The 27,383-nt window shown below is 35.9% G+C and overlaps 1 protein-coding gene across 10 annotated transcripts in view; it reads left to right on the top strand.

Moving 5' to 3' along the window:
* The window catches only part of rufy3 (RUN and FYVE domain containing 3), a 117,346-nt gene that overhangs the window by 59,244 nt on the left and 30,719 nt on the right, over positions 1 to 27,383 (top strand). For 9 of the 10 annotated variants that reach the window (XM_028805573.2, XM_028805572.2, XM_028805571.2 and 6 more), the window contains 9 exons: positions 421 to 594; positions 4,243 to 4,360; positions 8,551 to 8,652; positions 16,098 to 16,221; positions 20,883 to 20,947; positions 21,399 to 21,464; positions 24,113 to 24,182; positions 24,281 to 24,370; positions 24,635 to 24,709. In XM_028805573.2, the coding sequence (XP_028661406.1) occupies positions 421 to 594; positions 4,243 to 4,360; positions 8,551 to 8,652; positions 16,098 to 16,221; positions 20,883 to 20,947; positions 21,399 to 21,464; positions 24,113 to 24,182; positions 24,281 to 24,370; positions 24,635 to 24,709 (884 nt within the window). The remainder of the gene's footprint in view (positions 1 to 420; positions 595 to 4,242; positions 4,361 to 8,550; positions 8,653 to 16,097; positions 16,222 to 20,882; positions 20,948 to 21,398; positions 21,465 to 24,112; positions 24,183 to 24,280; positions 24,371 to 24,634; positions 24,710 to 27,383) is intronic. The other variant, XM_028805575.2, reaches the window with a different exon arrangement.

The raw sequence follows: 27,383 nt of genomic DNA, 5'->3' as shown, positions 1-27,383 counted from the left end.
GTTCACCCCACTGAATTAAAGCTGAAAGTCTGCACTTCAACTGCATCTGAGTTGTTTCATTTCAAATTCATTGTGGTAATGTACAGAACCAAAATTAGAAAAAAGTTGTCTCTGTCCAAATATTTATGGACCTAACTGTATATATATCCCAATGATATGTTATATCCTAGGTTACACAATGCAATTCTATATAGTTTTGAGATTTAAACATTTTTAGATGCTTATAAAAATAGAAGATTAAATGAGGAACAGTTAAAAAAGGTGAAATGTACAGTAGATATTAACAGTAATTCTGTTTTTATATCTATGTATTTTTAGAAAAATACTCTAGGACATTACTTCAGTTTATTTAATTTCAAAAATGCTAAATGTTTCACTTTGTGTTGTACATGAAATCTAACATCATCTTTCTGTTTTCAGATCCCAAGGATCCCATTGCTATTGAAAGGTTAAATCTGATGAATATGGCAAAACTTAGTATTAAAGGATTAATAGAATCTGCTTTGAATTTGGGTCGAACACTGGATTCAGACTATGCTCCTCTTCAACAGTTCTTTGTTGTTATGGAGCATTGCCTTAAGCATGGGCTAAAAAGTAAGTTAATTTATTTTTAAATATAAATGATTCACTCACACACACACAAACAAACACACACAAAGATTTGATCTGTAATGAATGTGCAATTTACCTCTGCTTGTCTTCCTACCATATATTATTAAAAAATTGTTAATGTGTAAAAAGTCTTTACCGTTTCTTTGTGTGCATTATGGATGATGGAAGATATCATCGTCATGGGCTCAGCTGTAGTTGCTACATACACAGGTGCACTGTTATTTGGGTGCTACAGAACCTTTTCTTAATTTTTGTACATGATCTTTGGTAGCTAGAACTCATTTTTGAATATACGAGGGGGTGCCCAAAAATAACCAGAATTGAAAAAAAAAATTGTTTTAAGAATTTTTACTTACTGAAACTTTAGTTTCCTTCAAATTACTCTACATGTGAAGGAATGCACTTGTCCCAACTGTTTTCCCACTGGTGGAAACATTTTTGGAATTGCTGAAGAAGAACATTGTTCAATACCTGCAGTGATTTTTCTTTGACTTCCTCCATGGTACAAAAATGCTTTCCTTTGAGTTCTTTTTTTCATATGCGGGAAAAAGAAAAAGTTGCACGGAGCAAGATCCAGGCAAGTAGGGAAGGTGGCAAGAACTCCAAGACACACAAGTCAATTCAGAAATCTTTTCAGTAGTCCGACGATGATCTTCATAAATTGCTTTGCAAACATTTTTAAGATTTTTGTCATTCCTAATTGTGGAAGGTCGGCCAGATCTTGCTTGGTCTTCAAGTGACATTTCCCCTCATTTGAAACATGAAAACCTGTTGTAGACCTGTGTTTTACTTAAAGCTTCTTCTTTAAAAGCACTTTCAAGCATCACTACGGTTTTACCAGCTGTTTTTCCTAAGAAAATACAAAATTTAATATAGACTCGCTGTTCTTTTTGATCACCCATCACAAAAATCGCAGAACACGTTTAATAAGCACTAAGAAAAACCGACATGGAATGCTGTACGAACAATATATAGCAACTAAGTCTGTATTGAGCACTAGGTACACATTCCAGTTATTTTTGGGTGCCCCCTTGTATATGGTATCCTCACCATACTTTTGTGTTTAAATTTTATGGTTGTTGTTTTTCCAGTTTGATTGTGTGCCTGGATTATTCCTATTTTTGAATTTTTGTGGATATCATTTCAGTTATTATTTGAAATGAAAAAAAAAAATTTAAACATCTGCCTTTTTTTGCACCAAGACTTTTTCTTGGGTGCCCTTGGCTATGCCCAGTTATGAACTACTAGCAGGGTTCTTGGTCCAGGACATAGTGGCCAAGGTATAGTAGGCCTGTTCATGGTCTGGGTGGCTGATGAGGCTATGGAGGTTGACTTTCACACAGCCTTGAAAAAGTTGTAGCAAACTATTCTACAACTCAGGATGAGTAGGTGGGATATTGTGAAGGCTGTTCTTGGCAAGAGTGTGGATATGCCTTCCTCAAAAGAGGAAGTGGTCAGGGTTGGCTCCATCTTTGTAGTTGTATTTATTGTGGTGATTAAAAGCTCCATTTTGTGAAGGCCACAAGAATATATGAGATTTCACCAGAAATTTTGAAATCACTGGATATTGTGTTGATGTTTTGACTAAAAGAGAGTTCCTCTAGTATTCCCTGGGTTTCCACTTTAGTCTCTCGTCAGTGGACGTCATACTCTATACTTTATCTAATAGAGTGAGCCCAGAAACTTCTTTTCTGACATTTCTACCTGCTGTCTTATTCTTTCTATAACTTCTGAAGAGCTCTAAACAGAATGAATGTTGAGTTAAGAGCTTCACACTAAGATTTGTACTGCTACCCCACCATATGCTGTTATATCGACAGATTTCCACCCACCCACAACTGATACACCGGTTCTGACCATTACCTGTACACAAAAAACTTGACATAATGGCTAACTCCTCCATTTGAAGGACGGATTGGTTATTGGTTTTAAATTGTTATTTAAAACAAATGCATTTGAGATCAACTCCTATATGAAAGTATAAACTGATTTTTGAGTCTTCCAGAAAATGTTTGTTTCTATTCAATCCATCCATTTTCTAAACCTGTTTTTTTTCTATTAAGAAACAAAAATATCAAACATAATGTGTGTACAAGTGTTTTATTAATTGATCTTTCACCTTAGTTATAATTTACATTTAAGTATGTTAATCATTTTCTGGCTGCCATTGGTATCTTTGTGAGGGATGTCAAAACAGTGTATCTAACATTTACAAAGATGGGACATGAATTTTAGTGCAGGCTTCTATTCATCACTTAATTATTCAACATAAGGATTGCTCTACAGATGTGCAATAATCTTAAGAACATGGTTCCCAAAAATTACAAAGGTTATGTATGAATGCTTACATATTTGTAATGTGTACTAAGTAACAAATAAAAAAAAAAATGTTATAATATTATATAATGTGTATCAGTTTTGTTAAGTGTAATAATAACAGTTTAAATGCTTGTACGTTAATGAACAAGTTAGAAAATGTACGTATGGCATAACATTCAGATAAATTTGGGGATTATGATGACTGTTTTGAAAACTGTAGTAATTCAGTAAATCATTTTCTAACCCACTAAGTCCTGAACAGTGTCATGGGGAGCGCTAGACCCTATCCCAGCTAGCATAGGGCACAATGCAGGAATAAATCCTGGAAAGTGTACTGGTCTATAACAGGGCAGTTGTAGTAATTATTTTCTTCATCAAAGATACAGGTATTACATTTCTGTTTATTACGTAGTTTTATAACAGTGAGTTAATGTGTATTGAAAAATAACTGATAATACAGAATGTAGTAACATTTATTAGTAGAGTACATAAAATATAGCAGCTTACAAAATCGTTTATTTAAAACCTTAACCCAAAATGGTTTGTAATGGCTGAGATAGCTTTTATATTTATTCTAACTCAATTAATGTGAAAATTCCATTAATTGATGCACTGTAATATTGTTGGTTGTTGAGGGTCTATAGCTAATTGTAGTTCATATTTTTTAAACATAAAATTTTTGAATGTACCCAGTAAAGTTCAAATTTATATCAAAGTTTCCTGCATGCACAAACAGATTGTAGAACTACAAGCTAGTATGCATGCTAATCAGCGGCATTTTAATAACTTGTTTTATAGATCTGTTTTACCGTCGGTGTGGCTCTCGAACAAAAATGGTGAAAGTATACAAGTCAATACAGTCTTTCCACTGGGGAGCCAAGTTGTTTAGAGCAGACAGGCAGACCATGTTTTCTGCAAATCACCTAAGGAGTTTAAGGAGTAATTCTGAGAAAAAACTTTTTGATTTTTTTTTTTTTGTTACTGTTGTGTTTGTACTGTTATATTTTAGGGTATAGTATTGAGTTCATATCCTGTTATTTTGCATATGCTGTATTGTTTCTAATAGAGTAACATATAAAGAAATAAATCTGAGTGCTGTTCCAAGGAGATAATTACTTTTGATATTAGTTGAAGGCAAGTAGCCAAACCTTGGTATTGTATTTGGAAGAAATATCTATACTGACATACTATATATTACATTCATGCTCCTAATTTTCATGTTATTGAAATGTATGCTTCATTATTTGTTTACTTCAAATTTTTTGTGCTTTGCTATACACATGTAAATAAACCATGTCTGTTTATTAATAGCTAAGAAGACGTTCCTTGGACAGAATAAATCATTTTGGGGTCCTTTGGAGCTGGTGGAAAAACTAACCCCTGAAGCTGGTGAAATAACAGCGAGTGTTAAGGACTTGCCGGGATTGAAGTGAGCAACTAAAGTTTAATAACGCGTTAAATCTGTTTTTTTTTTTTTTGTTGTTTTTTTTAGTACAAACTACAGTGTTTCTGCGTGTGTATGCATCTATGTGTGTGTGTGTGTGTATATATATATACAGTACTGTGCAAAAGTTTTAGGCAGGTGTGAAAAAATGCTGTAAACAAAGAATGCTTTCAAAAATGGAAGTGTTAATCATTTATTTTCATCAATCAACAAAATGCAGTGAATGAACAAAAGAGCATCAATTCTTCTAGGTACACTTGCACACGGTTTTTGAAGGAACTCGGCTGGTAGGTTGTTCCAAACATCTTGGAGAACTAACCACAGATCTTCTGTGGATGTAGGCTTCCTCACATCCTTCTGTCTCTTCATGTAATAACAGACATACTTGATGATGTTGAGATCAGGGCTCTATGGGGGCCATACCATCTCTTCCAGAACTTCTTATTCTTCTTTACGCTGAAGATAGTTCTTAATGACTTTGGCTGTATGTTTGGTGTCGTCCTGCTGCAGAATAAATTTGGGGCCAATCATACGCCTCCCTGAAGGTATTGCATGATGGATAAGTATCTGCCTGTATTTCTCAGCATTGAGAACACCATTAATCCTGACCAAATCTCCAACTCCATTTGCAGAAATGCAGCCCTAAACATTCAAGGAACCTCCACCATGCTTCACTGTTGCCTGCAGACACTCATTATTGTACCGCTCTCCAGCTGTTCGACGAACAAACTGCCTTCTGCTACAGCCAAATATTTCAAATTTTGACTCATCAGTCCAGAGCACCTGCTGCCATTTTCTGCACCCCAGTTCCTATGTTTTCATGCATACTTGAGTCGCCTGGCCTTGTTTCCACGTCGGAGGTATGGCTTTTTGGCTGAAACTCTTCCATAAAGACCACTTCTGGCCAGACTTCTCCGGACAGTAGATGGGTGTACCTGGGTCCCACTGGTTTCTGCCAGGTCTGAGCTGATGGCACTGTTGGACATCTTCCGATTTCGAAGGGTAATAAGCTTGATGTGTCTTTCATCTGCTGCACTAAGTTTCCTTGGCCAACCACTGCGTCTATGATCCTCAACGTTGCCTGTTTCTTTGTGCTGCTTCAAAAGAGCTTGAACAGCACATCTTGAAACCCCAGTCTGCTTTGAAATCTTTGTCTGGTAGAGACCTTGCTGATGCAGTAGAACTACCTTGTGTCTTGTTGCTATGCTCAATTTTGCCATGACATGAAACTGTCTTCCACAACCTCACCTTGGTAGCAGAGTTTGACTGTTCCTCACCCAGTTTTAAGCCTCCTCCACAGCTGTTTCTGTTTCATTTAATGACTGTGTTTCAACCTACGTGTGACATTGATGATCATTAGCACCTGTTTGGTGTAATTGGTTGATCATACACCTGACTATAATCCTACAAAATCCCTGACTTTGTGCAAGTGTACCTATAAGAATTGATGCTGGTTTGAAGGCAAAAGGTAGTAACACCAAATATTGATTTGATTTAGATTTTTCTTTTGTTCGCTCACTTTGCATTTTGTAAATTGATAACAATAAACAATCATTACTTATATTTCTGAAAGCATTTTTTGTTTACAGCATCTTTTCACACCTGCCTAAATCTTTTGCACAGTACTGTGTGTGTGTGTGTGTATATATATATATATATATATATATATATCTCAGGATAGACTAAAAACTGAGCACCAGATCACTTGAATCTTTTAAGATAGTTTCTTCAACATGTAATTTGTATTTGCAAAATAATACAAAAACAAAAAAGGTCAAAATACAAATATAAAACATGACAGTGGAACCAAGATTATTTGCATGAATCACAGATCTTACAATCTACAATTGCATGGATATACAGTTACTAAACATCATGGGAGAGATAGAAAATCTTCTATTAACAAAGGCTTATTTTTTCTACAGTTTTTAGTTTTAATTTAACTCATTAAACCTGGGGATACACGTGATTACTGATGCCACACATGATGACTTCAAAATCTTAAAAGTAGCTTCCCTCCAGCAAATATTCACACACTAAAGTGACTGTAGTTTACAGAAAAAAAATCCAGTGTGGGTATAAATACTTTAATTACATAGGCCCGAGGGAAAGCAGTAGTCATAAAGGCCACAAATTCTTAAGTAGGAGGTTTTTACAATAGTCCTTCCTACTGCACAACATATTGCACTTTGAAGCAAGTGAGTTGCAGAGCCAAAGGACTAATCCCAGTTCCACTCTTATCAGTGAAAAACAGGAACGTGAGGTTACACTGAGCACATCTTCACCAAAACTAGATGGTTGATGATGTTAAAATGTTGCCTGGTCTACCTAATCTTGTTTTATGCTATCGCATACAGATGGTAGGGTCAAAAGTTGGAGTAAGCAGCGTAACTGTATGGATTCATCCAGTATTGTGTTGGTGATACAGTAATCCCTCGCTATATCGCGCTATGCCTTTCGCGGCTTCACTCCATCGCGGATTTTAAATGTAAGCATATTTAAATATATATCGCGGATTTTTTGCTGGTTCGTGGATTTCTGCGGACAATAGGTCTTTTAATTTCTGGTATATGCCTCCTCAGTTGGTTTGCCCAGTTGATTTCATACAAGGGACGCTATTGGCAGATGGCTGAGAAGCTACCCAACTTACTTTTCTTTGTCTCTCTTGCGCTGACTTTCTCTGATCCTGACGTAGGGGGATTGAGCAGGGGGGGCTGTTCGCACACCTAGACGATACGGACGCTCGTCTAAAAATGCTGAAAGATTATCTTCACGTTGCTATCTTTTGTGCAGCTGCTTCCTGAAACGACATGCTGCACGGTGCTTCGCATACTTAAAAGCTCGAAGGGCACGTATTGATTTTTGCTTGAAAAACAAACTCTGTCTCTCTCTATCTCTCTCTCTTTGTCTGCTCCTGACGGAGGGGGTGTGAGCTGCCGCCTTCAACAGCTTTGTGCCGCGGTGCTTCGCATACTTAAGCCAAACAGCCCTATTGATTTGTTTGCTTTTCTCTATCTCTGTGACTTTATATGCTCCTGACGGGCACTCCTTTGAAGAGGAAGATATGTTTGCATTCTTTTAATTGTTAGACAGAACTGTCATCTCTGTCTTGTCATGGAGCACAGTTTAAACTTTTGAAAAAGAGACAAATGTTTGTTTGCAGTGTTTGAATAACGTTCCTGTCTCTCTACAACCTCCTGTGTTTCTGCGCAAATCTGTGACCCAAGCATGACAATATAAAAATAACCATATAAACATATGGTTTCTACTTCGCGGATTTTCTTATTTCGCGGGTGGCTCTGGAACGCAACCCCCGCGATGGAGGAGGGATTACTGTATAGGCTTTTGATAATAGCGAAGTGTTGGCTGTTTTTAATACAGTTCCAATGTCTCTTAATAGCAGTTGAATACCACAGAACACCTCATTACTGTTCCTGACTGTTTGCATTCCTTTTTCACCAATGTCTACCTTTTTTAGTAGGGTAAAGTGCCAAAAAAGACTCATCATCTCAAGATTCCATATAAAGACCTTTAGGTCTCTTAGGTTTTCTGATTCTAGTCGGCTAATGGTGATCATCCCAGTGTAGGGGCACCCATGTGGTAATTAATGATGCTTATTGACATTACAAGTTAAACAGAATATTAATGTGGAAAAGATACTGCATTCTAATGATATTCTAGTGTAAATGGGTGCCTTATGATATGGTAGGCTATTAAAACAAGTCTGTTAAAATTGTAATAGCTTGGTCCATCAGGGCTACAGTAATACAGTATGGAAGACTCAGATCTTATGTGGGAAACATAGATAATGAGTCATTCTTTCTAAGAGTATTGGGGTCTAAGGTATAGAATACTGTGTACCCTTAATAGATTTGATGAAAAAAAATCTTGATGTGAAGAGGAGTTTAGAATGTGTTTAGTAGTCAAAATAAGTGATTGCCTTCTCTCCCAACCCCTTCCAGTAAGATCTTAGTGGGAGAAAAATATTTTGGGGCAATGTGGATTTTAGTCAATGATGTAAATTTTTATATTTTAGTATTTATTCCAGTAATTTTATAGTTTGTCACACATGGCTAATTTTTTAATATGCTCCAAAGATGACAGTAGGATACATTAAAGTAACTATTGTGCAAAAATATATATTAATTGTTATTTTTAATGTGTAATATTTATAGGACTCCTATTGGCAGAGGAAGAGCTTGGCTTCGTTTGGCACTGATGCAGAAGAAACTTTCAGATTACATGAAAACATTAATCAATAGGAAAGATCTTCTTAGGTTAGTAATTCTTTTGCTTTGTTAAACTGCAGTATTTTATCAAATTTGGTCCTGATTTAATATAAAAAACTAAAAGGTTGATATTTGTGCAGTATGCTAATTTTTGGTTAATTATCTGCAGCTTTTATTTGTAATTCTTGTGATGTAATGCTGAAGGTATAAAATAATGCTACTGTAAATTTCCCAAGTGAATTCTGTCGTACAGAGGCACACAGTGTATTGCATGACTACAATAAAACTGTTTCATATTTTATCCTAAGATAGCAATTGCAAGGCTGCAACAACTATTCAGTGTAATCAATAATATTAATCAATGATGAAAATATCTGCCAATTTTTTTTATTGATTAGTTGCCTTTTTAGATATTACATATATCACTTCATTGAGGTCAACTTTAATCACATTTTGAGATACAGTGGAACCTCAGGTCACGAACGTCTCGGACCACATACAAATCGGGTTACGACCAAAAAGTTCGCCAAACTTTTGCATCTGTTCACGACCACACACTTGGGTGACGAACAAGCCAGTTTCCCTTCTGGTTTGTACGCGCCGATGATTTATGCACGTGTTCAGTCTCTCTCTGTGCCCTGTGCAGCAAGAGAGAGTGAGCGAGAGAGAGAGGGCTGGCCGAGAAGGCAGTTAAAGAATGCACCAGGCTTGTTTTTAAAGACACTGATTCGAGCATTGTTTTAACCTCGTTGTATTTAATGAAGACTTTTTTCTATTGGATTTCAACCTCCACTTCTGTTTACAGCGATTGGTTTGTAGCGTGCATTGTTGCAATGTTACTTTTCTTGGTTGTGTATTAAATTACGGATTTTTTCAAATGTTCATGTTTTCCCTGTGCTTAAAACTCATTTAAAAAAGTGTTTACAGCGATCGGTTCGTAGCATGCATTGTTGCAATGTTAATTTTCTTGGTTGTTTATTAAATTACTAATTTTTCAAATGTTTATGTTTTTCCCTGTGCTCATTAAAGTTTTTACTGTGAGCGGTTTGTAAGGCTATAGCGTGAATTCTTGCAATGTTACTTTTCTCTGTTCAAGGTTTTCTCAGTATTCTTCAATGTTTTTTACATTTAGTTTACTATTACACTGTGCATTCTATGGTATATTATTTTTGTGCTTAAAAATCTTTAAAAAAATATATTTACATACAGTTCGTACAGTCTGGAATGGATTAATTGTATTTACATACAATCCTATGGGGGAAATTACTTCGGGTCATGACCAAATCAGGTTACAGCCAGAGTTTTGGAACGAAATACGGTCATGACACGAGGTTCCACTGTATGTTGAAGACCAAGAATGTACTGTAAATACGGTGAAGGCTAGAAAAGCAAAGAATTCAAAAGTAATTAAATTTCTGGTAATTCAGAGTGGGCTTTAAATCAATCCATATCCCAGTATGATTAAAAATTCTGATGGTTTTAGTAGATAGCAGTATAATGTGTTTGTACATACTTTACAGTCTGAAATTAACTTTTTAGCAGATTATACATATACTACTAACTAAATACATAGCTGTCAAAATGCTTGTTAATTCTCTGCTACAGATTAGACAGAAGCCAAAACAAACACATAACATGGCACAGCTTCTTCCTGTACCACCTTCCTATAGGTAGAATTCACCTCACAGAACTCTGGGTAATGTATTTTATCTGTGTGTAACTCCTTTCAAGAACAAGTAGTCCATACACAAAGACATTTCCTTTGAGACACTAATTCACTGGTACACGATTACAGTTTCCCTTTGTACATGCATTTTGTGTTTTATGTTTAAATGTGTTTGCAAGTTTCTCAGTAATTTTTATCATACTGGTGAAATGATTTTTATGAAATCCATACTGCAAGGCGAATTTCTTACGGCATATCAGAACAACCAGTATAATCTCTAACTCCTACTGTTCAGAAATCAGTGTTTTGCATGACTTGTAAAAAAATTAGCTCTCATGGTACGGGAGCACAACCCTGTCAGCTTTTCTCTTCACGCTGTACACCTCAGACTATAAATACAACAACAGGGGCCTCATGTATAACGCCGTGCATAGAACTCAAACTATAACATGGCGTAAGCATAAAAGCGGGAATATGTGTATGCACAGAAAAATCCAGATGCAGGAATCTGTACATAAGCAAACTTCCACGTTCTTCCGCTACATAAATCCTGATCAGCGTGAAACGTAACGCATGTGCACGCGCCTGCTGTCCCGCCCCAACTCCTCACAGAATTACGCCTCTTTGAATATGATAATCAATATAAATAGCCCTTAAGCTTGGCCTTCTGTGGATAAACAATGGTAAAAGCATGGGGAGAAAATATAAGAATTTCTGCGAATATCAAGTGGAGGCAAGGAAAAACGTACTATTTGTTGGTTTAAACAGTGGTGTAAACAAGAAAAGGAAGTTGATCGAGTGACATATAGTGTCGGAGAAATTTGAAAGCTTAAGTTCACAAAGTCGCACAGTGCCCAAAATAAAAAAGAAGTTGTCAGATATCAAAGTCGCCGTGAAAAGGTGAGTCATAGCCCACCGTCCGAGTGTCATATGAAAGCCTATTAGGGCACAGAGAAAAAAAAATAGGCACACAGTGGGGAAAAAAAGCACGAAATGTCAACTTCAATCTCGAAATTTCCACTTTAATCATGTAGTTTATTTTGTCATTAAAGTAGAACATCATAAACTTCATCTTAAAATCGTTTAATTTACTAGTTTCTCAAATCCCATTGTAACTAAAGTAGCACGTTAAATGCTTCTTTTTGTATTTGATCTTCTATGTGCTCTGTGTGTGTGAATCATTACGTGCTTCCGGGTTTTGTCTTCCTCCGACAGGACACAGAATCCATTACATTCGTAATATTACAGATCTCTGAATAATTAAAATACTGAAATGTATACTTGATATAATTTTCATGATGATAGGAGTTAAAGCATGTTATTAAACATGGGAACACGGTGGCGCAGTGATTGTGTGCGACCTTCGATGAATTTATTGCAGCAGTGCTGTCTCTTTCAAACGTACTAACCCCCAATTCTTGTCCTTACCTTTCTTTTTCCAAATACCCAATCACTACACAGTCAGCTCTGTAATAAACGTTAAGCCATCTGTAAGTTTACAACGCCGATTCTTCAAAACTTTTAAGGAACACTGAAATATCTTCGTAGTACATGTTTAATTATTCTATCCTTCACGCCTGTCCCAGTGAAGCATACAGTGCAAGGCAGGAACGAGCGCCAGATCCTTGCTAGTGTAACCACACCGTGTCCTTTAATTATTAACAATATAGATTATTTAAATGATGTTAAAAGTTTTATCTGTATAATATAATAAACATATTTTGCTGCATTTCATCTTAAAAATGATATTGTCATCATACGTAAATACGCGCTTTATAAAGTGGCTCAGGTTGTGCAATATTATAACTGTAGTGCAAGTTTACAGTGAGGTGATTGTACTTATAAGTCCAAACAGTTCTACAAGGAGCACTTGATGAACTTATTGATTGCGTTTAGAGCTCTTGGGATGAAACTCTTTCTGAACCGCGAGGTCCATACAGGAAAGGTTTTGAAGCGTTTTCCATGTGAGAAGCAGTTCAAATAGGAAGCATGGCTGAGGCAGCGTGTGCTTGATGCTGTATACCGATAATTCTCTTTCCGATCAGCTGCTCCGAGTGGTGCAGTGAGAGTAATATGGAAAAAGATGATCTGATGTGGCAACCCCTAACGGGAGCAGCTGAAAGAAGTAAAAGAAGGTGCAGTGAGAGTAACAACGCTAAAGCAGTTATGGTTTTTTGATATAGTTTGACCATTCCGTGGACCATTATATTGTTACTGGCTAAATACAATCAGAAGTATTAAACTAATAAACAATATGCGGTTAATTTGAGTGTATTTATAAAGCCGTGAAAGGGTAACCACACAGGAACAGTAGCACTGCTTTGACGCTGGGTGCCGCCAGTCTGCAAATCCAAGCGGAGAAATTGCGTATGCCAGAGTATGAGGTACTGTGGAAATGTGCGTGGCTTTACGCCAAGTTTAGGTTTTATACATCGCGATTTGAGCGTGGGAACGTTCGTACGCAACATTTCTGTTTGTACGCACCATTTATACATGAGGCCCCAGGTCATTTTACTTGCAAAATTCTCAGGTGATTCTGTACTAATTGGGGGTGAGACAGAGTATAAAGTCAGGTAGAGGAACTTGTTACTGGGTGCAGAAAGAATTGTCTGCAGCTTAACATCAGCAAAACCAAGTAACTGGTTATTGGCTTTTGTTACATCAAAGACCCTGTATACCTGGTCAGTATTCAGAGAATGGACATGGTGCACTTCTACTTGAACTTGGGGGTCCACATCCGTGACAAGCTGGATTGGTCTTGTAATACAGAGGAACTATATAAGAAATGGCAGAGCAGACTTTTTTACCCTTCTTCTCTTGAGTTACTGCACTCTTTTAATTTGGGTAGTGATGCCTTTGTCAGTGTTCTACAACTCAGTGATGGCCCGTGTGATTTTCTACGCTATGGTGTGTTGGGTCAGTAACATCACTTCAAGAGAGGCCCACCAAATTAATGTTACTTAAGAAGTCAGGCTCTTTAATGGGACACACTCTTGACCACTGGAAGTAGTAGTGAAGGAGAGAATGAAAATAAAACCAAATACCATTATGAACAATGCTGGACATCCCCTCTGTGACACACTAGCATTAAATACTTTCAGCCAACGAGTTATTCAGCAGAAATGTGTCAAAGAATGCTACTAATGTTTCTTTATACCATTGAAAATATGACTTTATAATGCCTCGCTGTGATTATGACTGCTCTTTTTATATTTGGTCAGATCAGCAATTTTCCTTTTTTTAGTATCTCTGGTGTATATTTAAGGGAGGTGTAATTGTTATGTTTATGTATTTATTGAAATTCTGTAAAAAGCTAATATCTCTTTTAGGACAAATAAAGCGGTATCTATCAGGTTTTCTGACTCTGATGTGGGAGCACCTGAAAGTAAATGCATCGGAATGATGGTGATCCCTTTCTCACTCAGTTAAACTTGGGGATAATTCTGCAGCAGTATCAATGTCACCTTCTTCTATTTCTTCTGGTAGTGCAAAATCATTAGCTGACAGTGTAGAATGTGAGTCATCAACAGTATGCAAAATGCATTTTGCAGAGGATTTATTTTGATTATTGTGGGTGTTCGCATTTGATGTTTTACTGTAATGAAAAAGTAAGCTTTATATAACTGACATTCAGGTCTTCTTGCAGCATGTTTTGCTCCCAAATGGCACTTAAAATCAAACAATACACTTTTGAAAATTTTTGTCACTCCATAACTTTGGTTTCAACTGTCTTCCCTTTTATGCCAATAACAGCCTCAATGTGTTAAGCAAGTGTAATTTAGAGAAAACTTGTTGCGAATTAGAACGTTATGCAAGAAATGAAATGTTTGCACCTTTTCATAAACATTGTCAGCTTTTAAAACCCGTGATTAACTCAGTTTATTATTATTTTGATTACATCCCTAATCTATGGTAAAGTGCATTACTGTAAATGTCAAGATTATTGAAAGCAATGGTGGCACAGTTGCCATGCCACTGTCGCTACTGTCTTGGAACAAGGAGACCAGGGATCACATCCCAGGTGCTGTCTTTGTGGGGTTTGTATGTTCTCCCTGTGTCTTTGTGGGTTTCCTCCAGGTGTTCCAGTGTCGTCCCACAGTCCAAAGTCATGCAGGTTAGGTGGGCTGGTGTTGGCCCTAGAGTGTGCATGTGTGTGTGTTCACCCTGCGATGAGCTGGTGTCCAGGAACTGTTCCTGCTTTGTGCCCTATGATTACTGGGATAGGTTCCAATATTTCCATGACTGGCCATGGATTAGTGGGTTAAGAAAATGGATGAAAAAACTATTGAAAGCAGATTTCATTAAAGAAAACCTTAAGTCCTCTAAACACAGTTTATAAGCAGGATTCTTTTTATGGTGGTGTTCAGCATTCATTAATTTTTAAGCCTTTAAATTAATGTGAGTTCAGAGTAGATGGAACACAAGATTAATTGCTTTTTGAAATATCAAAACATTTGCAGTATGTACAGAAATGCTCAGAAATAAATTAATTTTTATCCATTATTCATCTTTTTACTTCAGCTTTGAATTGCATGGGTATAAAGCAAAAATAGTAACTTTGACTTTTTTGTCCTATCATGTATAGTAGAGCCAGTGTGTGTATACAACTGTTACAGACCAGTTCTTTGTCAAACTTGAATAAGGTTATAAAGGAGAAATTGCTCTTAAGTTGATGAGCATGAGGCAGTGACACCAGGATTTCACTTACTATGGAAGCACAGTGGATTTGCCCTGAATATATTTGATGCATTAATAACATAAACTTAAAATATTACTATGCAAGTCAAAAAACAATAGATAATAAAAAGATAACAGCTGTTGTCTCTTGTTTTGTTTTTCATATTAAATGTACTGTATATTGACATTTTGTGTTACACTTTCTATGAAACAAATTAAGAACTTTTCTAAACAACAGTGTAAAGCAGAGCAAACCACCAAGTCCACTGGCAGAACATTAACTTTGTATCCTCGAATCACCAAAGGATGTCCAAGATTTTCACGGTCAGAAATAACTTCATTAATATATCTGACATCAGCAAAACAAGAATCTGCAAGTCAGAAAGCTTGAAATCTGTTTTCAAAATCACAGACAGTACATGAATTACCAGCCCTGACACATGTGCAGCTTTAAAAATCGAGCAGAGTGGCATCCATCCATCTAGTTCATAAGACTGTGACATCTTTGTCATCATGTTAAAAACGCTAATGTTCTTTATGATTGTGTTGGATGCCCCTTTTTTTTCATTTTTTTTTTCTTTTACCAGCATTTTTTGTTGTTGTAGCTTAGTAGCTGTGATACACTATGTAAGTAAATGAGATCGGACACTGAAGATGCATTTTATTGGCTAATGTAAGTGTAATCTAGATATAGCATGATATGTGAAGCAAACATTAAAGGGTGTTTTTTGAGAAAACCAACCTATCGTCAAGAGTAGTAGTATATAATATGGTTTGAATACGGATGACTCAGACTGCAGTAAAAAGTTTGACAGGTCAGATTTAGCCCATGGGCCTTGAGTTTAACTTTCCTGGATTAATGGAGTTCATGATATTGGTTGATCCCCTTTCTTAAAGTTTTACTCCCTGTAATGGTTCTCTAGTGTGTTGAAAAAGAAATCATAACCCTAGAATTCTCAGGTGGTATACTGTCTTTTTCAACACACTGTAATTAAAAGATGTTTCCTTTACTAAGTGCATGTCCAAGAAAATATAGTTGTTAGGTGTATAATTTATATGAATGAAATTAATATTTCTGTAAAGTATTAAACAATTATTTAATGTTTGGTAAAGTTTTTGCTGGCAGCACAAAACTTCATTTTTGTTACAGTGAATTCTATGAAACAAATGCACTAATGATGGAGGAAGAAGGAGCAGTGATTGCTGGACTGTTGGTTGGTCTAAATGTCATTGATGCAAACCTTTGCATGAAAGGAGAAGATCTAGATTCTCAGGTATGCCTCAAATTATATTTTAGTTAATCACATCTTAAGCTTTTATGTTAATTCTTAAATTGATATGAATTAATATTTGTTTATGTAACCCATCACAAAAAGATCTGAAAACATTTATAAAGATTATTATTCACAACAATTGAACAGTTGTTTAAATATGTAAAAAACAGAGGTAGCAAAGTCAAGAGGATAGTATCAAAATGGGAAGGCTTAAGATGAAAATTAGAATGTTCAAATATTTATGCTTTTTGTCTGATATTAGTTAATTGATAATTTGGTTCAAATCTGCCAGGTTTTTTAATAATTTTTCATCTGAGTCTTTTTCTTGATTCCCAGTTGAACTCAATTAAAAAAAGAACATTTTGCACTCATTTGTACTTTTTTTTCTAATCAACAGAAAAGCAATTTCTTTGTTTAGGTAAAATTTAAAATGCCATTCTGTGCAGGTGCAAATGACTGGAATATCAATAGGAGAGTAGCACGGAGGGCCCTGAATTCCATAAACTTCAGAAACATGTGGTGTCATTTGGTCTTAGTACTTGAGGTGTATGGCCACATCATGCTAAGATCAAAAGAGGTCCCTGAGGTCTTCAGAAGAAAGATGGTTGATGTCTGTGAGTCTGGGAAAGGTTTTAAAGACATATCCAAACAATTTGTAGTCATTCACTCCACTGTCCAACAACAACATCATTTATTTATATAGCACATTTTCATACAAATAATAATTAATAATAATAATAATAATAATTCTTTGCATTTATATAGCGCTTTTCTCACTACTCAAAGCGCTAAGCAATTGCAGGTTAAGGGCCTTGCTCAAGGGCCCAACAGAGCAGAGTCCTTATTGGCATTTACGAGATTCGAACCGGCAACCTTCCGATTGCCAGTGCAGATCCCTAGCCCCAGAGCCACCACATATGACCTTGCTAAAGGTTGTTTCAGACAATGTATACCACTTCATGGCAGCAGTATTTCCTGATGGCAGTGGTGTCTTTCAGCAAGATAATGTGCCCTGCCTCAATGCAAAAATTAAGGAATGGTTTGAGACCCCTGGCAAAGAGTTCACAGTGTTGACTTGGCCTCCAAATTCTCCATGTCTCAATACAATCGAGCATCTGTGGGATATGCCAGATAAGCAAGTTCCAATCCATGGAGTCTCCACCTTGCAACTTACAGGACTTCAAGGATCTGCTGCTAACGTCTTGTTGCTAGATACTACAGCACACCTACAAAGAACTTTCAAAATCCATGACTCAATAGGTTAGAATTGTTTTAGCAGCACAAGGGGGACCTATACAGTATTAAGCAGGTGGTTTTAATGTTATGGCTGATCAGTGTATACAAATATGTTGTAAAGCTATTAGTGTTATTTCAACTTGTCATTTACTTAATTTCTAACAGTCAAGAACCTAGATAGAAAATATAAGTGAAAGATTCTGCAAAACCTGTTGTGACTGTTAGCATCAAGAAAGGACATTTTGTATACATTGGAGTTACAGCAGGGATTTGCAAATTAGCAAGCAGTGTGCCAGTCTCCAGGGTTGTTTTTCTAATTGTTATGGCAGCCAGGAGCAATACACACAGCCAACAGCTGAACAAAAGATTTAGTAAGTGTGGTTTTGGTGGAAGTCAGTATGCAAGTGGTAGGTCTCATTTTAAAGAGTCAGTCTTTGATGGTTATAGATTAAACATATGAAAGTTTGTTAAAGGAGATTAACAAGAAGGAATATAATAAAATGCTGATCTTGCATTAGACTTATTTCAGTATTTGATTTTATCACAGAAAAATTAAAGGACCATTTCCTCTTATAAACTGGAAGAATTATCAATAAAGCAAGGTACAGGCTGAAGTTGTTTATTTCTCTAGGAAATTCAACATCTGCAGTTAAAACAGGAAGGATATGTAGGTATTTTTATTTATTTATTTATTTTCATTTACAACATCCTATCGGGCAGTCAGATTAGCAGATAATAGAATTGTGATTGTTGCCAAAAGATAAACTACATATGCAGACTAGGTCCAATATATGACCATGAAAGTGGATAGAAATTCATTGGTAAGTTTGTGTGGTATAATCAGTGTAAATTGTAAAATGGTTGTCTGTTAAGTAAAGCTTAACTATACTGGTGATTCACTCTTCAAGTTCCACTAAAATAAGGACAAAAAAGGCTGATGATCAAGATGAGACCAAAATTTATTATGTTAGTAAGAATTACTTATGAATACTTTGAGATCACTTCAGGTTTTTTTTTTTTTTTTTTTTTTTTTTTTAATGTGGTGCCTTCTGACTAACTGGAATGAGAAAATTCCCACATATGATATACCATTCAAATTGGGGTTCCCTCTATTTTTACCTGTAGATCCAAAATAAATTTAATTTTTAGGCCATTTTTGGACAATATTTTATTCAGGAAATTACACCCTATTTATAAATGGTTAACCAATAGCTACCTTCAGCAAAGGTAATCCGAAGGACTTGAAGTTGTGCATGACGTATCAACCAACCCTATAATGGCATACGATGGGTCAAAGATACTTCTTTTCCCAGAACTTCAAAAGAAGTAGTATAAGAATGTGGTGTGTTGTTTTACGCTATTTCAAGGTTGCTGATCACAAATATATTTAATGTTTGATTCATTACCAATGGTCCTAGCCCTCTAAAAGCCACTTCCAAAAGGTTAAAAATGACAGATTTCAAACATAAGCATATGTGGGGTATTGTTTTAGGCTCTTTCAAAGTCAGTGGTTACGAAAGTGACGTTAATTTACTAGATATCAAGCCATCAGTGGACCTATGTTACAAGGTGAAAATGACATATTTCTATTACAATCAAAAATATTTAGATTTTAAACATTAAAATTGAAGTACACATTTTAATATTTCATGTACTTCTACCTCACACCCCAAATTAGGGTGGCTTATGCTTTTTTAGACTTGTACACATTTGCAATAATGAAGATGTATGCAGCATTTTACACTCTACTGCTCTCCTTCAAAACGATTACCCAAGGTAGCATTGAGATAGCACGGAGGTGCGAGAAAAAATGTATGTTTGTTCAATTCTTTGAGGTAAGCAAACCATTTTAGCAGGAGTACAGGGGTTGTAGTATAATCAAGCCCAGAGACATAGTATGGTTTTTGTTTTGCTTCGGTAGTTATACCAGTCTTTGATCGATTTTCCATTATTTATGGTGTGGGTGGGTGTGTGTGTATTTATACAATAAATTTGAAATATGTTGTTTTTCTTTCATCCATCCATCTATCCATCCATTCATTCATTATCCAACCCGCTATATCCTAACATAGGGTCACGGGGGGTCTGCAGGAGCCAATCCCAGCAAACACAGGGCGCAAGGCAGGAACAAACCCCGGGCAGTGCGCCAGCCCACCGAAGGGCACACACTAGGGACAATTTAGGATTGCCAGTGCACCTAAACTGTATGTCTTTGGACTGTGGGAGGAATGCAGACATGGGGAGAGAAACATTAACAAATATTTCAAGATTGATTTTTTTATTTTTTTTTATTTTAACCACATGTACAGGCTCCTACAAGCTGACATGTGAGGGATCCATGAATCAATATCTCATTGCATCTGCTCATTTAAACACACAATTTAACACTTGATGAAAAAGTGTCATACTACTTGTTCTTTGAGCAGTGTACCAAAACCAAGCAACCATTTCCATTTCATAAACCAGAAATTGTTGCCAACATTGGGGATCACAGGGAAAGAAGTCCTCATAAGTTAAAGCAACAATTAGTACAAGATACAAGCTTTGCTTTGTTATCCATGAGCATCATTTATGGTGCTCAGAACTTTGCATTGCTGCCAGTGGAGACCATTTTCATCATAGCCTTTAAAATGGTCAGTAATATTCTTTAATAACACTAATACATACATTTTTATTTGTAATATAATATGTTTTTCTTTTATTTTTAATATAACTTTGTCACTTAGACTGGGCTACTTTTTCATGTGCCATGTTGTAGTTTTGGTTAAAATCCCTATGGCCATGTCATAGGGCATAGCCAGTAATATACAGCTTCTCATCCAGTGATGCTGTGTTTGTACATGATATGGAAGAACCAGTAGGCGACAAACCAAAATGCCACACAACTGTATCAAGGACATTGCAGGGATATGGCTGGAAAAAGAAATGGGACTTATTCCTGAAGATGACCAAGCAAATTTTTGGCAGATTCTAGTGGTCAGTAGCAGACACACAGAACAGTCCATAGTAAACCATACTGTTAATGGTGGAAAGCACTGATACAATTCTGTTGCATGATCCTTCCATTAGCAGTGGAGTTGTTCTACTGAGACTCCCAGATAATTCCAGAAATGAGAGCCAGCTTGCAGCCAGCCTCCAGCATCACCTCGCTGTTACATTTACAATATATAGTTAACAAGTGCTACAGTATGACTGTCTTATTAAACAGTTTTTACCATATTTACAGATTTAAAGGGTTATTGTAGAATTTCATATACAGAATTCATCAATTGTGTGTGATAAAATAAATTTTTCTATATAAATGCAGTTCACTTTATGTAAAATATAAAGCTTTGGTGTGTTTTATTAAGTTCCATACAATTATAAACTTTTGTCTTTTCTAATATTTTAGTTTTGTGTTCAGGATTTCTTTTTTTTTTATGTAGGTTGGAGTAATTGATTTTTCTATGTACTTAAAAGATGGAAGTCACAGCAGTAAAAGTGCTGAAGGGTAAGGCAATTCAGTATAATATCAGTTGTCGTCTATTATTAACAACAATCACAGCTTTGTTTTAACACCTAAAACATATTGTTACCACTTGTGTTCTATTTCTATATTTGCAGTAGTGACAACTTTATAACAGGTGCCTTGTGAAATAAAATTAATACAGACCTTAAAGCATACTGTGTAATTTTAATGTGATATATTGGTCACTGGTTCTACATTTATGAAAATACCGTGAAAAAGATTTCTAAGAGGGACTGAAATATGATTTTTAACATTTTTCAAATAATGTACTTCCTATTAAATATATGTAAACTGTCTTAATGTTTGTGCATCCTGTTATAAAGTTTCACTCCTTTTACTGGTAGCTGCATTTCTTCAGAACTACAAAATGAACTTGCTTGCTGCTTTTACATTCAGCTTTATTATACAGTGCATTTTCTTTTTCTGTTTCAAGCGATGGGCAGATTACAGCAATTCTTGACCAGAAGAACTATGTAGAAGAACTTAACAGACACTTAAGGTATAATGAAATGAATGTTGAGAAAGAAGCAAATCATGGACAAATTTGTGTACAAGTTCACAGTTGGTTTTTAATGGATATTGTGTGCAAATAATTTAAAAAGACAGCTGTTAGGTATTATTATTCACTACTATGTGGAGTTTTTAAAAGGAGTTTGAATAAAAAATAAAATATGCAAGGTCTATATCATGTATTTTACTTTGAAGGATTGTTTTGGTCCAATGGCAGTTTGATTATGTTTTTTAAGTGTGGTATTGCCTTTCACTTCTTTCACTGTGACTGCAGTTTTTAATCTAATTTTATTAATAGAATGCTGAAAAATAAGGTTAATTTTAACCTTTTTACAAATGATTTTGTGGAATTATAGATCAAAATAGAGGTATGTTGTAATGCACAATTCTTACTGGTCAATCGATGCATAACTTTTTTCTGGGAAATGTTGTGCATACAGTACATTCAACTTCTTCTTGACTAATGGACAAAAATATTTTTAGATTCAAATTTTTCAGTTTTGAAACACGAGTAACAATGAGCATTTTATGAATACACTTGACAATAATAATAATTTGCATTTATATAGCGCTTTTTTTAAAAATTAAGTTTATTGTAATCATTCCATACATATAGATCAATTTTTACAAAAAATAGGATTGAAAGCAAATCAAACCCCACCCCTGAGAAGGAGAGCATGGCCAAAGGAGTAATACTTACGGCTTGTAAACATGCCTAAATTATTGAGTTTAATAGGGCAAAAAAAGATAAATGGAGAAGGAAAAGAAAATTCTTCTTATTCTAAAATATTATTGGTTATATCCTGCCAGGTTTTGAAAACATTCTGTACAGATCCCCTAACTGAGAATCTGATTTTTTCCAATTTCAAATAATATAAATCATCGGTTTCCCACTGACTTATTAGAGGAGAGTTAGGATTCTTCCAATTTAACAAAATCAGTCTGCATGCCAAAAGTGTAGTGAATGCAAGCACAGTTTGCTTGTCCTTATCCATTTCAAAACCATGTGGAAGAACACCAAACACAGCTATTAGTGGGTTAGGAGGGATTGTGACACCAAGGCTGTCTGAAAGGCACTTAAAAATTTTGGTCCAAAACGATGTTAATTTGGTGCATGCCCAAAACATGTGATCCAGTGAGGCAGGAGCTTGGTTGCAGCGTTCGTAGGTTGGATCTTGCCCTGGAAACATTTTGGACAGTTTTAAGCGAGACAGATGAGCTCGATATATAATCTTGAGTTGAATAATTCTATGCTTTGCGCATATGGAGCTCAAGTGAATTATCTGCATTGCTACCTTCCACTCCTTTTCTGATATATTAATTAAGAGATCTTTTTCCCATTGTCCTCTTGGATCTTTAAAAGGAAGGGACTCTAATGAAATTTTATATATTGCAGAAATGGTGTCTAAGCCCTCGAAGTTGAGCAGTATTTTTTCCAGCATGGTGGAGGGTACGAGATGAGGAAAATCGGGCAGGTTCTGTTTGACAAAGTTTCTAATTTGAAGATAGTAAAAGAAATGTGTAGCTGGAAGGTTAAATTTGGAATGTAATTGTTTAAAGGATGCAAAGATGTTGTCTATATAAAGATCTCTGAGCAATTTAATCCCAAATCTTTTCCAGATATTAAAAACTGGATATGTTTGCGAGGGTTGAAAGAGGTGGTTCTCTTGCAGGGTTGCCACTATATAGCGCTTTTCTTACAACTCAAAGCGCTCAGCAATTGCAGGTTAAGGGCGTTGCTCAAGGGCCCATCAGAGCAGAGTCCCTAGCCTCAGAGCCACCCCTCCACTGACAATATTTATTTTAATAAAATAAATAAATGCGCTGCATCTGTAAGTACAAAAATTATACTGTTTTTGTAAATACAGTGCAGTTTTTAAAAATGTATTCAATTTGGTTATGTTTTTTTAAGATGAGCATTGTCTATCTATAAAATGGCTTTTTGTTGGCACTGCTTATGGATACAGAGTAGCATTAGGAGCGGACTCCTGGAGCACATGATTAGTTGAGTAAAAACCAAAAGCACGTTGTACAAGTCATAGCTAAAATGATGTTATTAATTTACAGATACATGTTAAAAATGCATAATAACTTGAAAAGAAGTCCTCTGTGTGATATTTGATAGTAAATTTGACAGTAAATAAAGTAGAAATTCTAAAATTTTTCATTTGAAACACAGCTGTTAGATTTAAAAAGTATCTATCTGGTTGTTGTTTAGTATAATAAAAAAACAATCAAATGTTTTTTACCAGTGAACTAAAAAAAAAACTAAAACTTCATAGGTACAAAATGTTTATTTGCATGACTATGTTAAATTAATATATTTATTTATTGCTTGCTTGCTTGCTTTTTCTCTCTTTGTCTGCTTGCATCTAAAAATATTGATTATTGTTATTTTAATGGATTCAATATTTGGGTGCTTGATCATCATTTGTGCTTTTCGGAGTTGATTCAGTAGTGCTGGGATAAGGCAGTGGTATACTGTGGTCAACTTTGAGAATGGGTAATTTAAACAATATAAATACCGTACAGTATATGTATATTTTAAGATACAAATATATGTAGAGAGATTTAGAGAGATACAAATATAATATCTCGGAGTTGATTTTAATATTCCTTTTTTTTTTTTTTTTATAGTGCTTCTGTGAATAACTTGCAGGCCAAAGTTGATGCCTTAGAAAAATCCAACACAAAGTTAACAGAAGAAGTTAGTATTACATTTTAAATAACTTTTAAAATCCCATTGAAGCTGCAATTTATTACCAGTAGTAATATTTATTTATTTACTTTTCTTTTTCTTAATAGCTTGCAGTTGCAAACAACAGGATCATAACTTTACAAGAGGAAGTTGAGCGAGTAAAACAAAGTTCATACTTTTTGGAATCTAACCGCAAAGTTTGTAAAACTATATTTACAGTTTGTAATTAGGTTCATTATTGACTTGTCAAAAATTATAATTTTTGTCTAATTTGTATGCATGAATTTTTATTTTTTTAATCTGTTCTTAAGTAGTATCAATGATGTGCTAGTAATTTCTATTAAATAAAATTAATTTAAAAAAAGGTAGAATTAAAAAACTGATCTACCTTTTTTCTTTGTATGTTAATGCATGTAGTATTAGAATACTTTTTCATTTTAATCATCTTTTTTTGTTTAAAGGTGGATGTTAGCGCAGATGGAAATGTCCTAGGTGAAGCAAGGAAACAGCTGAAAGAAGAAACTCAACTACGCCTGGTACATTTCCTTTATGTAATATTTTACTAAAAGTGAACGTTACTGTGAATATCAGTATATCAGTGTTTAAAGGAAGTCGCAACTATACTGACAGTTTGTAAATTTTTTTTCTTTTACAGGATTAATTTATGCATCATGGAATTTGCCATAAAATACTAAATGCTCATTCATTGTAGTTTCCAGAATTGCAGTTCTTTAATATACAGGTGCTGGTCATAAAATTAGAATATCATGACAAAGTTGATTTATTTCAGTAATTCCATTCAAAAAGTGAAACTTGTATATTTGATTCATTCATTACACACAGACTGATGTATTTCAAATGTTTATTTCTTTTAATGTTGATGATTATAACTGACAACTAATGAAAGTCCCAAATTCAGTATCTTGGAAAATTAGAATATCAATTAAGACCAATGCAAAAGAAGGATTTTTAGAAATGTTGGCCAACTGAAAGGTATGAGCATGAAAAGTATGAGCATGTACAGCACTCAATATTTAGTTGGGGCTCCTTTGGCCTGGATTACTGCAGCAATGCGGCGTGGCATGGAGTCGATCAGTCTGTGGCACTGCTCAGGTGTTATGAGAGCCCATGTTGCTCTGATAGTGGCCTTCAGCTCTTCTGAATTGTTGGGTCTGGCGTATTGCATCTTTCTCTTCACAATACCCCATAGATTTTCTATGGGGTTAAGGTCAGGCGAGTTTGCTGGCCAATCAAGAACAGGGACACCATGGTCCTTAAACCAGGTACTGGTAGCTTTGGCACTGTGTGCAGGTGCCAGGTACTGAAATAAATCAACTTTGTCATGATATTCTAATTTTATGACCAGCACCTGTACTAATATGTGTAGATGTTTTTAAGTTATATTCATGCATTTTAATCTTAATGTAATTTTTAATGCAGTTTATTCATTTCAGGTTTATTGTCTGTATTTTGATTTTCTTTGAGTAAATGAAAACTCTATTAAACAATCTTTTTGCTTTTTGTACTCTTGCATGGGGCAGATTAATATGAAAAATTTCCCTTACTGGTTTATCAGTACACTTGGAGTTATTCACCTCAAAGTAACAGTGGAACCTCTAAGCAATAGTGGTTCTGATAGTTGGACTTGCAATTGAGATGCTGTAGCACTCTTGCATGTCAGACTCCTCCAAACTTTCATCCAGTGTCCTGGAGTAAATTGCAAATAGAAGACTTAAAGGCATTTGGCCTGAAGGCACTTGTGTATGTCATCTCTGCCTGGTCACCCTTTGTTTTATGCCTTTTTCCTAAAATATTTAGAAGCATTTCTTTTACTTGTTCTTTTATTGGATTTCTAAAATATCCATCCTTTTATCTTTTATTCAAATTAAAAAGAAATATAATTATCCATATTACTAACCGAGAATGCTAAACCGGATGGACGCAGGGACATCCAGCCATGGGCCGTAGCCGCAAAAAGACGTACTGCGCAGGCGCAAGAAAGGGCCGCGAGAGGCGGACAAGACCACAGAAAAAAGGAGTGGACAAAGAAATGAGACGCCGCAAGCACAGAAAAAAGGAAAAGGCAAAGAAAAAAGTAGTCAAAGGCAGGCACCGCACGAAACCCATTGCACACGAAACTAGCACACAAAAAAAAAGAAGACGCTTGCGCACAACAGCAAGGCTCCCCCCCCCTACAGGCACCGGACGGGATACACACCAAGAGGGGATTTAACAAGCCCCTGGAACACAAAAAAAAGAACACAAAACCACCCCACACACCCTACAAGCAACGGACGGGACACACACAAAGAGGGGGATTCAACAAGCCCCTGGAACACAAAACGAAAGAAGACGCTCGCGCAACAACAATCCTCACCCACACCCCCATCAATAAGAAGTGACACCCAAAGCCACATATCTAAAGGAAACGTCCAAATTAAACATACGTCATCTCAAAACCTTCACACTAGGCAGCATAGGTGGATCTCCTTAAAATAAAGCACTATTAACCGTTCAACTGGAGAAAAGGCTCCATATTAACAGTGAGTGCGATCCTCCTTATTACTTATGCATATTTCGCACGCTGAGGAACAAACAAGTCATGCATACACGGTCACGGGTACAAAACGATTCGGATCGGATAACGGGACCAAACACACGAACACGAATGAAACCAAAAAAATACACGGCGGCGCATACAACGCGCTTCGGAAAATACGTGAGAAAAAATGTTTCGGATCAAAAAAACGCAAAGCTCAAGTAACCCCGTTACAGAGACGTGCCCAAATGGACAGACACATTGAACGTAGACACATACAGCGCGCGTCTCAAAGTGCTGCATCGAAACAAGCACGATTTCAAAAGAAAGAGCTCGCGTCTCAGACATACAAAAAAGGGAGCAAAGCAACGCGCATATGACCGGCCAGAAAACAAGCAAGCAGGACTCCAAAAGCAGAAAGCTCAACTGACCGACATACAAAAACGGACAAGGCACGATACAAACAATGCACGACGTAGAGTGAAACGGACTTTGCGCAAAGCGGAGGCGGATCAATTAAAAATCAAAAATAGCGCGTCACAAATAATGGACATGCAACAACGCGGCACTCAAACACCACAAGCAAAACATGCCCGTCACAGACATCAACGCCAGACGTCTGCTAAACGCTTACGCCAGTTGGCTGACAACGCTTTCAATAATGAGTCCAC

The sequence above is a fragment of the Erpetoichthys calabaricus genome, chromosome 7 (genome assembly GCF_900747795.2).
Source record: "Erpetoichthys calabaricus chromosome 7, fErpCal1.3, whole genome shotgun sequence".
NCBI lineage: Eukaryota > Metazoa > Chordata > Cladistia > Polypteriformes > Polypteridae > Erpetoichthys > Erpetoichthys calabaricus.
This window is presented reverse-complemented; position numbering and strand designations above follow the sequence as displayed.